At 44.8% G+C, this 13,343-nt stretch overlaps 1 protein-coding gene across 4 annotated transcripts in view; it reads left to right on the top strand.

Moving 5' to 3' along the window:
* HIP1 (huntingtin interacting protein 1) overlaps window positions 1-13,343 on the top strand; it is a 165,039-nt gene that overhangs the window by 56,216 nt on the left and 95,480 nt on the right. Inside the window, exon 1 of one of the 4 annotated variants that reach the window (XM_019546427.1) lies at window positions 11,474-11,834. The exons of the other annotated variants lie outside the window; for them this stretch is intronic. Coding sequence (XP_019401972.1) covers window positions 11,817-11,834 — 18 coding nt within the window. The 5' untranslated portion in view covers window positions 11,474-11,816. Of the gene's footprint in view, window positions 1-11,473; window positions 11,835-13,343 lie in introns of those variants that run through there. 4 annotated transcript variants of the gene reach the window in all.

Here is a 13,343-nt window from a genome sequence, read left to right as displayed (position 1 = left end):
CCCCTTCTCCCTGCAGGGCTGGGTCCCCTCCCCCTGGCCAGCTAGCTCAGAGCCAGCCCATGCACCGTTCTTCTTCCTTCCCTCCATCTCCCCCCTCACTGCAGGGCCAGGCCATACCCTCTTCCTTCTATCTGGCCAGGTGGAGGTGGGCCCACACCCCCTTCCTCCCACAAGGTTGGACCATTCCCCTTTCTCCCCAGTGAGGCTGGGTTGGGCTTGGGTCAGGCCCCCTTCCCCTGCATAGCTATATTTGGGCTGGGTCAAGCCTGCCCTGGGTGCCAAATTGGGTCCACTTGCTTGATCTGGCTTACGGAGGGATTGGGCACTACCCATCTGGCCCACCAGCCAGACAGGTTGAGCACCACTGCCATAGCAGATTCAGCAGCCCGTGTCAGTGGCCCAGCCACAAGCAAGCTTTTGTGTGAAGCCCATGCTAAGGGAAAGCAAGCCCCACTCTAAATTACATATGCCAGCATCTGCTCTTTGACCAAGATCCTTAGTCTGTACAGACTTTTATAATACAGGATGCAATATAAAGAAAGGTCAAGGAAACAGAGCGGGGAGGACCCTGGAATAAGGAGAGGAGTAGAGTTGATAAGCTGGCTAACAGGGTGGTTCAGGGTATGTGAAAATTGCCAGCTGCAAAATGGAGAACAAGCTATTGTGGACTGCATTGCATAGTTTGTTTTGTATTATGCCTGAGGCCTGTGCAATAACCTATAAAATTGCATTGAAAGTATAGTACCATAAGGAATATCTAACAGGGTGCCTGAAAACCCTTGTCACTTTGAGGGGTGGAGCGCCATGGCTGCATGAGAGCAAGGGCAGAATGGTGGTGAAGAGAAAGTTGCCCGGGAGGGCAACAATGCAGTTAGAGTGTTTTGGGAGAGGACTGGGAAGGCTCCAAGAGAGCCAACCAAAACTGATTGGCACGGTGTGAACGGAAAACAGCAAGTGAGAACGGAGAGAGTACTTACCATGGCGTTCGACAAAGACAAGTGGGGTCCAGGGAACGAGGCTCTGGCCACCTGGAAGGGAAGAGCAAAGATTATTAATAAGTGAGTGTAACTCTCGGCACAGTTCACCACCAAAACTGTGGGGACTATGGCAGGTTACATTAACTTGTGCCCCTGGTGGTTGGTGGGGGGGGGCGCAGTGGCGGTGGTGGGAGTGCAGCAGCAGTAAGCAGGGCAGCTTCTTCAGATGTCACTGGTGCTGTTAACAGCAGGGGGGTTGGCGAGTGCCAACCAAGGGCCAGCAACCACCTACAGCCACTGCCAGCGGTAGCAGCTAGTTGGGATCTTGGGGATCACGGTCGGCCCACCCCCTTTTTGTAGGGGGTGCACTGCCATGCTCAGGGGGTGCATGTGCACCCAGGTGCACCCTCTACGCATCATGCCTGGCAGGATGGAGATTCAGGCAAGCTTCTGTTTGTCAAGTGGGGATGGGGGAACCAGTAAAACCTATGATTGTTTAAGTTCAGTTTCTGATAGAGCTGTGCAAAACAGCACCATTTCATCTTGACTTCCATTTCGCCATTACAAAGGGACGGTGTTTCATTTTGCTGTTTCGAAGCACTGATCCATTTCATTTCATCAAAACTGTTTTGTTGTTTTGACGAGTTTCGGCGTTTCGCCCATCGGCTATAATGGGGAATCATAAAAATACCTAGAACTTCATCACTTCTTGCCTGATTTGGATGAAAATTACAGGGATGGTACCCCCCTTCTGAGGGCATGAAGCCTGCCAAGCTTCAAGATTTTTGTGAAACTGCACCTCAAACTGTTCAAAGCAAAACTTGCATCACTTGATGGCAACAGCACGCACACAGAACCAGGGGCCCACTCCCCCAGGAGGAGTTGGGCACAGCCCTGCAGCCCTCCTGGGGGTCCCGGCCCCCAGATCTGCATGCGGGATGACAGCAGGCTGCCGCTGCTGGCTGAGGCCAGTGCCAGCACTGGGTTCTTCTTGGCGCTTGGTGCAGGCTGTGTCAGGCAGACTCAGGTGCTGGTGCCTGGCCCGGGCCTCAGCTGACAGCGGCACCATGCTGTTGTCTGCACAATCTGCAGCTAGTGAGTGTGGAGCTTTAAAAAAAAAAAAAAAAAAAAAGCCCTGCACTTACCAGCTGTGGCAATGGCAATTGGGGGCTCATGGGAGAGCCCCCACCTGCAGTGTGGGGCAGTGGAGATCACCACCCCCCGCCTGGCACCCACACGGCAGCTGTCCCATGGCATGGTTGCATCATGGCATGGCAGGGCACCGTGCTGTCCTAAAGCTGGGGCAGATCCACCTGTCAGCCAGACCTCCCGGTTCTCTCATCATTCCCCCAGCTCTTCCTGGGGGGGCACGGCCCCCAGATCTGCATACAGGGTTTCAGCAGGCTGCTGCTGCAGGCTGGGGAAATAGGCCAGAGCTGCCACCGTCCCCAGCTGGCATCAGCAACCTGCTGTCATCCCAGATCATCCAGGGGCCCATGCCCCCCAAGAAGAGCTGGGGGAAATCTCAGAGAGCTAAGGGAGTGTTCAGGTCCCTGAACATTTCCCCAGTCCCCGGTTCAATTCCATAGATCTCTCATTCCCCCAGCTCTTCCTGGGGGGTACAGGCCCTCGGATCTGCACTCTGGGTTTCAGCAGGCTTCCGCTGCAGGCTGGGGCCAGCGGCAGCACCACAGTCTTCCCGGTGCTCGGCACAGGCTGCGCTGAGTGGCTGCCACTGACCCCAGCCTGCAGCAGCAGCCCGCTGAAACCTGCATACAGATTGGGGGCCTGTGCCCCCTGGGTGGAGCTGGGGAAATGATCAGAGAGCTGGGGGAAGCAATCAGAGAGCTGGAAAATTGAACCAGGAGCTGGGGAATCGAACCAGGAGCTAGAGATCAGTATCAGAACAGTCCTTCCCCCACTCTTCCCCCTCCCTCTCCTTGGTTTCTGTTTAGCTGCAAGCAGGCCCAGCTTCAAAACTTGAAATGTTTCAAAACTTTCTAAATGTTTTGAGTGTTACTGTTTTGTTTCAATTTCACTGTTTTGAGCTTGAAATGCATCAAAACAGCTTCAAAACAAAACACCCATCAAAATTTCCCACAGCCCTACTATCTGAATACACTCGTTATTTCTGTGTTGGGAGTAATCTTTTGAATTTCTCCCATCAAAGGCACAGTAGGCGAGTCCCCAACCGGTACATTTTGATTTCCCAGGCAGTTTGGTTGCCTTTTCTACCTGAGCCTTTGTCAGTACCTCATTTCCATGATTTGTCCTTCATCCCTTCCCTTCCACCATGCACTTTTTTTAAACACTGAGAAACTTACACTCTCTAACACCCTTACCTCTTCTTATCAGTGCTCCCTTTACACCATGTGCTGACTCTCCCACATCATTCCCAGTTTCAGTGTACCGCATTTTAAGATCTTCCTGATTCATGCAAATCTAAAAAAATGCCATTTAATCTAACTTAATGCCATTTAACTAAAATGTATTTTCCTCCTTTTCTGTTGCCTCTTCAGATTGTCTTTTTATCATTTAATATCAGAGATTCTGAAATAGCCTCCATCCTGAGATGTTATATGGATTTTAATTCCTAAACATTTTCTTTTAAAATATTTTTTCAAACTAACTCCCTTATGTTTTCAGAATCCTTCTCCTTGAAATTTCATCTTCTCATGTAAGTCATAGCGGGCATCCAGGGGGTACATATGCAGTGTGCTTATCTACCCCAGGCCCTCATCCTTCTCCAGCCTTTCAACCTGTTTACTATTTAGCTGGTTTGGGCCTCCTGCAATCATATTATATTGTCATTATGATCTGGTTAGGAGTTCTTTCGTCTAATGTTGGCCATTCTCCTTAAAGTGAGAATCTGACTGAGGAATACATTGTCAACAGACTGTCAGAACAGGTTTTGACATGAACACAGTTGTTCTCCCCTATAAACTGAGTAGAAAGTTGGACTCCCCAAACTAATACAAAGAATACCGTTCAAGGTGAGAGTTCTTGACCTGGGCTTTTGGTGTTTTTGTTTTGTTGTTGGTTTTTTGTCTTGGAAGAAGGCATAGAAAAAAAGATCATGAGAACATGATCTATGAGACCAGACCTCTCACTCTCTTCTGAGTGTTTGCTTCCCGCTGACTTCCATACACCAGTCACAAACTCATGCAGGTATAAGGGTTGAAAAATCTTCTCAAGTCAGCAGTGCTATTACCAACAGGCCAGAGGGAGAGCAGAGTTCAAAAGGCAGAAGCAGAGTTTACTTCCCTGACCTTCTAATATGCTAGATGAGTTTTGAAGCATCTTTCAAGCTCTAAATGCACCTACACATTGCCAGAGAGCTGCCAGGAAAGCACTTGGCTCAAACAGCCTGTCAGGTTATTAGGTATATTGGATAGGTGCTTAGTTTTGTATCTTCTCATTGAATGTGCTGATTTTGTATTGAGAGCTGAAGTGGGGGATTAGCATGTACATGTCTCTTGAGTTCAGGTCAGGGCTGGCAGCTACTCATGGTAGCCACTGCGGTAACTCAGTGGATGATGTGAGAGATGTTTGGTGACTGACAAGGATCTCGTACTCCTGCATTCAGAACCCAGGCCATATGAGTTTCCCTGCTTCCTTCTCCCTCCCACAGAATTCTTCTGTCACTCTAAAAGCTGAAGTAGATTTATTTGCCTGTTCAGCTCAGCATGTAACTCATGTGCAATCCTTGCTTTGAAAAATAAGGTTAACAAAAATCATCCCACTTAATTCATTACAAAATGCAGTGTGAGCACTTCCCCCTGGGTGACATTGAAGGATTAAACCACAGACCTGCAAAGCAAAAAGCATGAGCTGCTGTAGGTTGAGCTAATGAGGCAAGGTTATATGGCTAACACCTGCAGAGTGGGCATAGAGGGGGGATCTTCAACATACACTGACAGAAGTTTGTGATTGAATCACTCACTGACAGCCACCAGTCTCAGAAGACCATGGAGATTGCACCTTTGGTTACTGGGTTCCACCACAGCTTCTTGAGTGCTTGAGGCGTCCAGTGCATGACAAGCAGACCCTTTGGCAAGTTGTACACGCTGACCTGGTTGAGTCTGTCCCAGCATACCAGCTACCATCTCATCTTGCCTGCCTCTGATACCTTTTCTCTATCTCATCATAGACCCGCTCCATCTCAAAGCAACATAGGCCCTGCTTCATGGCAGTTTTCCACTCACAGCAGTCCAAAGTGATTAATTCTCAACATTGTCCATCAGTGTACAGCTCCTGAAGGTTTTTCTTGCAGACATCAACAAAACAAAGTTTAGGTCATCCAAGTTGACATTTGCCAGTGGCCAACCTGTCATACAGTGTGTCCTTGGGGATTCAGCCACCACTCATACAATTCATGTCCTAACCAGTGGAGGTATCTGTCTCAGGAGCATGAACATACTAGGCATCTTGGCCCGTTCCAGAACAGCAAAGTTAATGATTTTTTCATGCCATGTTATACCCAGGATATGGCAGAGATATCAAAGATGGAAACTTCTGTTTTCTTTCTTCCATGGCATAAGGACGTAACGTTTTCCTGCCGTACGATAGAGAGCTAAGTACGTAAGTGCTCTAGATGGACATCTTTGTTGATAGAGTGAGTGCTCTATTTTTCCAGACTCTTTTGAAGTTTAGCCATGGCATTACTTCCCTTTCCAATACAAGTGTTAATTTTGGCTTTCAAGCCAAGATTTTTGTGAGACGCTGGAGCTCAAGTAAGTGAATTTTTCAACCACTCCAGGCTTTCATCATTTATTCTAACTTTAGGAGAATAGTCAACTTGTTGACCCAGGACTACTGTCTTCTTTAGGCTAAAGGTCAGACAGAAATCATCATAAGCATGAGAAAAGCAACCCATTAGACTTTTCAGTCCTGCTTCTGAATTACTGTGTTGTCGGCAAAGAGCATTTCACAGACAAGAACTCAGGTTTTTGTTTTTCGCTTTGAGACAAGTGAGGTTAAGGATTTTCCCATCAGACCTGGTCCAAAGGTGTATTCCTTCTGAAAAGCCACTGAATGCATATTTGAGTAGGACAGTGAAAAAAATCCCCAAAAATATTGGAGCTAGGACACAGTCCTGTTTGACATCACTCTTGATTTCAAATTCCTCCAAACATGACCCATTGAACTCCACTGTTCTACACAGACCAATGTGGAAGGACTCGATGATGCTCAGAAGCTTAGGGGGGCAGCCAGTCTTCAGGATTTAGAACAGACCATTTCTGCTGACAAGATCAAAAGCTTTGATGAGATTAACAAATGCGATGCACAGAGATTTCCTTTGTTTATAGCACTTTTCTTGTAGCTTCCTCAAGGAGAATATCATATCTGTTGTGGATTTACTGGATCTGAAACTACATTGAGACTCAGGGTAGAGTGTCCACGAGAGTCTGCAGTCTTAGCCGGGTGACTTTTGCGAACAGCTTCCCAATGATGCAAAGTAAGGCTTTATACCACAACAGTTATTGCAGTTGCTCATATCACCTTTGTTTTGTACAGAGTTACTATGCTTGCATCCTTCATATATTGAGGAATTTCACCTTCTGTCCAACACATTCATATTAATTCGTGCAGTTGGAGGAGGACAGATTTCCTGCATTTAATATTTTCAGACGGTATGCATTCCACCCCTGGTGCTTTACCACAAACACGCTAATCAATGGCTTTTTCTGCTTCATCTACAGTAGGTTCATGGTCAAGTGCTGTCAGGGTTGGGAGGTCTTCAAGTATGTTAAGAGCAGAGTCAGGGAAGGTGAAGTGAGTGAGTAATGTTCAACTCAGCCATCCATCTGCTTATTGTGGTCATTAAGATGAATTCTCTTTGAAACCAAATATTTGAGCTGTGATGCAAGGTATCCCAAGACTCCAAGGCAGTGGGATAAATGGCTCCTTTGAGCTGAACCCATTTCTCCTCAGCAGTATTACACAGCTTAAGAGACGGTAGAGCCCCGGACAGAGTTTTGATGAATTGAGATGATGCGTCTTCAGCTTTCAGTCATGTGGCATTTATTTGTAGTAAGGAGAGTTCTTGCTCTTGCACAATTTCCTGGGCTACAATTTGACTTTAGCGCATACCAAATTGGTATCACAGTCAGCGCTCTGATAGGATAGCATGGTGATTACATCATGGAAATCTTGTGAGTGGGTAATAATCAGGTCAAGTTGATGCCAGCGTCCAGATGGTGCATGGTGCCAAGATACTTTTTGTTGAAGTTTCATGTTGAAGAAATAAATTGTTATACATAGCTTATTGCATGAACACAACTTGAGCAAACATCTGTTTTCATTCATTTTGCCAACACTATTGGTGCCCAAACAGTGAAGCCAGGCAGCATGCTCAGCACCAACCCTTGCACTAAAGTCTCCAAGCAGGAAGATTTTTTTTCATTAGGTGAAATATTAGTGATTAAGGCACTAAGCTTGTTGTGAAAGTGGTCCTTTGTTTGAATGAAGCACTGAGATTTGAAGCATATGAACATAAGAGATTGACGGGACCAGAGGCAGTAGTGAGTTGAAGCACCATTAATCTTTTGGGGCCTTTGTTTGGGGGTTCTATTGCAAACAGCCATTCAGTTTTGACTGCAAAGCCAACACCATATTTCTTCTGGCTGATTACCACCAGAAAAAGGTGTAGTTCTTCTCTTTCATAGAGAAGATTCATATCTATCTTCCACCCGGTGAGATCTGTATGATGTGGCGAGGCTATAGCTTTGTCCAAAAACATTTGGGCAGGTTGTCTTTTAACTGAGCCTTTTGTTTATACTGCTTCTTAAGGTGCCTAAATGTCTGAGTTCATAGCAGAGTTCACATTAAAACATGGCAACAAAGCTGAGTTCTTATTCTTATTGCATGCCACAAACTCCTGGAACTTCACTACAGCAATGGTAGGGACAGAGCTAGGATCATCCTGCTCCAAAAGTATAGGCCAAATTAATCTGAAAAAGAACTGTGGCTATGTGTACATGAGACACTGACTGCACAGTTGTTACTGTCCAGTCATTTAGTACTTGTTTAAATGTATATAAATTTATATGTCATTTTATCTTAAAAGATATTTTGTCCTGATTGTGTGTGTTTGCATTGTACATGTACAATAATGCTTATCGTACATGTACTATAAGCTTTTCACAAGGTGTTTGCTTTAAAATAGAACCATGAATAAAGTACAGCAAAACAACTGGCTATGTCATTGTTTGCCTATAGGTGCATAAAATTTCAGGTGAAAGTCTTAGTGGTTTTCAGCTGCAATATATAAAAAAACAAACAGGTATAGTTTTGGAGAAAAATAGACATGTTGTTTTATTGACAAGAATAACTCAGAAGCATAAAAAAGAATCAGGGAAATATTTACACTTTTTAAATCAAAGTGGCCAACTCCAGGCTGGTGCCAGTGCCCACTTGGCTTTACCATGCACACATCATTTGTTCTCTTTTCATAGCGTGTCATATAAATAACTGGTCTTATGATATCCTTCAAAACTGTGGTTAGCATGGGCCCTCTGACAAACCAGGATGATGATGCAAGAGGCACAACACTGCTGTGCTTTTGGCAGATCCAGCCAGGAATATCTTGCATGTGTTTGTTGGGTCCACTGTTGTTTGTGTCTGGTTAGATGCAGTTTCCAGTACAGTGTCACACTAGTAGCATAATGTTTGTTACATCAGTAAGAGGCAGCACAGACAAAACTATCTCCTCCTTTTGTAATGATGTGCTGTACCTTATTATAGTGGCAAGCTAGTCCTTTTTGTCTGTGCCCTTTCGCATCTCAAGGTCTCCCAGAGTCATAGTGAGGACATTTGAGGAGAGAAAGGTTTGATTTGTAATAATGTAGCTGCCTTTTGCAACTGAGCCAGGTATAATGCCAGCAAGAGTGGACTTAAAATAACTCCATTTGGTGTTCCTCTGTTACTGCAGCTCAATTAACTTAGGTATCACAATGTGTAATTTTTGTTTCACTTCCTTGCCAAAACTTATACTTCAAAGGACAGACCTTAAAGCAACTTAGTCATGGATTGGTTGCAGAGCGAACTGTCCTCATACTGCAGCTATTTTTTAATTAAAATCCTGTAATATGGTATATATTATAACATGTTTACGTATTCAGGTTATTATCTGCTTCTCAAGTATGACTGAGTTCTGTTAACAAGTGTGTTGTTTCACAGCCCAACTGTGTCAGCACTTTGGTGCCCATCCCATTGCAGAATAGTTTATACAATTGTTTGTGTGTTCTAGTAAAAACTGAACACTTACCTCATGTATAGTCCTCAAAAGCTTTACACTTGTAGCAGTTCTGCAAAATTGATACAGAATTATACAGTTCTGGTAGTCTGGAAGTTCTTAAATTAGTTTAAGAGTCTTCAAAAAGTTGTCTTTGTTTTATCTAATACAATTGCAGATAATGCAACTAGTTAAACTGCTGTAACGATGAATGTAAATTAGCCCCAACTGGCTCTAGGGTTTTCCATTAATGCCTCAAGAATCATATGTGCAGCTTTGAATGGCACTTAGCAAAACAACAAGCACAACCTTATGGATGATATTATCTTCTTATGAAGTAGATTGGGTTATACAGCCTGGTTGCAATGAACTTTTGCAGCCTTTCTGTGAAGGAGAGCTGTGAAGCAGTTCAGTTAGTACCTTTTGGTTGAGCTGTTATATTTTGGTACCAAAACTGGAGACACATTGCCATTTAACTGAACTGGAGGTATGCAGGTGGTAGTAACAAATCCTGAAGCTAGAGAACATGGTGACATTAGAAGTCCCATCTTTCAAATGAGACATGAAACCAAGACCAAGGGCCTCAACACCTGAGGACACCCGAGGATGTTGTGGCTCTTGTCATCAAGGTGTAGGGATGAGAAATTAAAACTTGAGTGTTCAGGCAGACTCGTAACTTAGGTGATTTATATTCTGTTTTCCTAGGTTCTTTCTAGGCTATTTGTTAGATTTTTCTGTGGTGCACAGAACAAATGGGAATGAGTTTGATCTGCACGGCATCAATGTAGAAGGAAGGATGGTAGCGCTAATAACTTCCCACTCTTCAAAAAAAGGGATGATGTGGAATGCAGAGTCTAAGTAACCTTCCTGCAGGCAGCAAGTGCCAGAGCTGGGAATAGACCTTAGAGTTTGTGCTTCTCAGCCCAAAGTCATAACCACAAGGACCTTTATTTTTGTCTGTCTTCCTCGACAAGATCATCTTTCCTTCTATTTTGCATCCTAAATTATTAATATAGAACGGCTGCTCTTTCTCCTCACCCCTCTGTCAGCAATGTGTTGTTTTTCTGTCATCTACTTTGTGTTTGTTTTTAGGGCATTTTTAAAAAGTACAGCAAAAAGGCTTTTTCTTTTTCTGCCTCCCATCTGATGGTCTCAGGATGCCTTATTAATACTGGTGTTGGGGGGGGAGGAGATAACACGTTCCTTGTTCTGTTAGTGCATTCCCCTCATCCATTTGCATCGCCTGTTACACTGAAGGAGACACCCTTCAATCTGAAATGTAGTGTGAGGAATGCACACTCAGTCAGTGCGCTGTGTGTAAGGAATTTAGAGCTGTATCCACAGCCCAATTGCTTCTTTGTTCCAGTTGTTTGGTTGATATTTAAATAATGTATGGCAACATTTGAAAGTGTGATACTACTGAACAGTAGAGACAGCTTGATTTTTATGTTCCCCTGGAAGGTATTTCATGAAGCATCCTGCTCTAGACAGACCTTTGATTGTTGGCTCTTATCAAGGCAGGATGTCCAGGCCATTTGCAAAAATACAGAAGTGCTGATTGCAGCATGTTCTGCTATCAGCCAATCAGTGCACAGGGAATGCTGGCGCTGTAATTTCTCTGCCCTCTAGGGGCAGCCCCTTCTCTGTGCTGCCCATTGGCATTCTTTTTTCCTTTCACGTATGTGTTTTTGACCAAGAAAATACTTGACCACAGACATTTTGGAGCTCACATCTCAGTGGAATTTCATTTAGTAAAACCTGAGGTAGTTTTGCTACAAAGATATTGCTAAGCCTTACAGGCTTACGCCTGGGCAGATGGGTCTGTAGTAAGCATCTGTGCAGAGGGGGAGACCAAATCCATCCCACTTTCTCAAGAGCCCTGCCTCCACTTCCTGAGTCTCATTTGTCAGTAGTCCGAAATTACACAAGCTCACTCACTCTCTCTTGCGCTCTCTCTCTCTCTCGCACACAACTGGCTCTGAATAGAAGCTCCATCCTTCTGGCTGGGAGAGAGGAGCTCCTTTTGTTATTCAGATCACACACTCCAGCCTGTGGCTGAGTGCAGCAGGCAGGCTCCAGCCACTGGATTTTTTTCTCGTCCTCCTGATCTCAGCAGATCCCCTGCAACCTGGCAGCCAGCTAATTTCTATTATCCTTGCCAAAGGGGTCCTGCCGTCTCTGGGCTCGCATGCTCTCTCTCTCTCCCTCCCCCCGCCCTCCACCTTCCTGTCTCTTCCTCTCTTCCACCCCCTGCCCCCCCTCCCTGTGCACGCCCGCTGAAGCTTTATTATCCTTTACTTTGCTTTGCTTTCATCAGAACCTTCCAGTTCCATTCTGCCTCTTTTCTAAGCGGTCCCCAATCTCAAGCTGGCCCCACTTTCACCCCTTCTGTCTCCTTTTTCTGCCCCAGCATTTTCATTCCAACAGTGCTTGCTGATTTGCAGCGATGCCAGCAAGGAATTGTTAGAACCATAGATTGAGCCAGAGAGCATCTGAGTGTTGGGGGAGAAGGGTTCTTTCATCCTGGATATTGTGATCTTCCAGCTTCAGGATTTCTGAGCAGGCCCTCTCCTCAAGGGGAGAGTCAGGAACAGACTTCAGCCATGGAGGTGGGCAAGATGGTAAGTGAACAGCTGCTTTTAACTCATGTTTCCAGGCACAGCATCCCTCTATCATGGGCTGGGTTTGCTCACTGAGCTCATTTTTAATCCCCTTTTTCCGAATGGAGATGTAGGAACACCCAGCATTTCAGATTGTTTCTCCCTTTAGTTCACATTTATTTTGATTTGTCATCATCCTTCATTCCCAACCTTTTTAACCCCTGTTGCATGTGCTTATCCTTGAGGCAAACTCTAAAGACTGATATTGTTAGGGCATGCAAGGGAAGAAGGGGAGAGGCTCTAAGGGGTCAGCTCAGGAGTTTGCACGCAGGTCATCCAAGTATGTTTCAAGTGTCAGTGCTGTGTTTGGGACCTTTAATCAAGCAAAATTCCTTTTAATTGGAGTAATTGGAAGTTTTGGTTAATTAAACACCCTGAAATTTGGTTCCTGGTCTTTTAATAATTCAAGGAAAAAAACAGTTTATTTTTTGCATTTTGTTGTACAAGACATTGTGCTTTTTGCACTTGGGTGTTGTTTTAAGATCAGCCCTCAAATGAGGATCTCGTGTTTGAGTTTCTGCTCTTCCACCCAATTCAAGTAGAATACTAGGTGTTATGATTCACCCTTGTCCACCCATTAAACCTTGTTTTTCTCCTGTTGTCCAGTTAGCTTAATTCAGGTTGTTTGCTAGGGATTCAAGCCTCCGTGTATGATACATCTGTGAGTTCTTTATGCACGTTCTGTGCTTTGCAGGGAGATTTTGGAGTATAATGGAAGAGTATTTGAGTATAATGGTTTCTGCCTTTTGTCCAGAGCGAAAGGAAGTGCTGGATATAAAAGTCTTTCTGGTATAAGGTGGATTTGGTGATTAATGAGCCAGCTGGCAGGGTTGATTAATACACTGACCTTTCATCTTGGAAAAGAAGGCTTTCATCTGAACAGTGAATGGGTCCCTCGGGAGTTGAAGTGTCAGGGACCAGTGTAGTTTGGGGCCCAGATGCCGTGTCAGAGCCAAGTAGGTAAAGGGGAAGCTTGCACAGTGTGCATTCTGTGCAGGTCTTGGTCTTGGTCATTTTCATTTTTAAGATGATAACAATCTAAGTAAAGATCTCTGAAAAAAGAAAGGGCTGGTTTCAGTATTTCTGGGGGCCAGGCTGCTGGCTTTTAGTCTCCTAATGTGACCACCTCAGTAGTGTTGAAGCTCTTAAGTTACTGGCTTTTATCAAGTCCCAGGTATCCAGCTGGATAGTGCTTGGTACCTTAAATCAACCAGGGCATGGGATATGAATGCTCCTTGAATTTTTCACGTCCACTTAATGCACTGGGGACCCTTTTTCTTTTAGGAAGATATGACTTCTTTACTTCTCACTAGGAGTTTGGGGGCAGGAGTTTGACAAAAACTCCTGTAGCTAAATCAGTAGCCTACATGTCAGTGTACTGGATTAGCTGTCAAGTTTTTTTCATCTCTGAGACCTTCTCAACATGCGTTAATATATCTGGTTTCAGGCTTAGGATCAGCTTAATTCAGA

Source organism: Crocodylus porosus, unplaced genomic scaffold (assembly GCF_001723895.1).
Source record: "Crocodylus porosus isolate Cpor-Errol unplaced genomic scaffold, CroPor_comp1, whole genome shotgun sequence".
Taxonomy (NCBI): Eukaryota; Metazoa; Chordata; order Crocodylia; family Crocodylidae; genus Crocodylus; species Crocodylus porosus.
The sequence above is the reverse complement of the archived record's forward strand: the minus strand, read 5'-3'. Positions and strand labels throughout refer to the sequence as shown.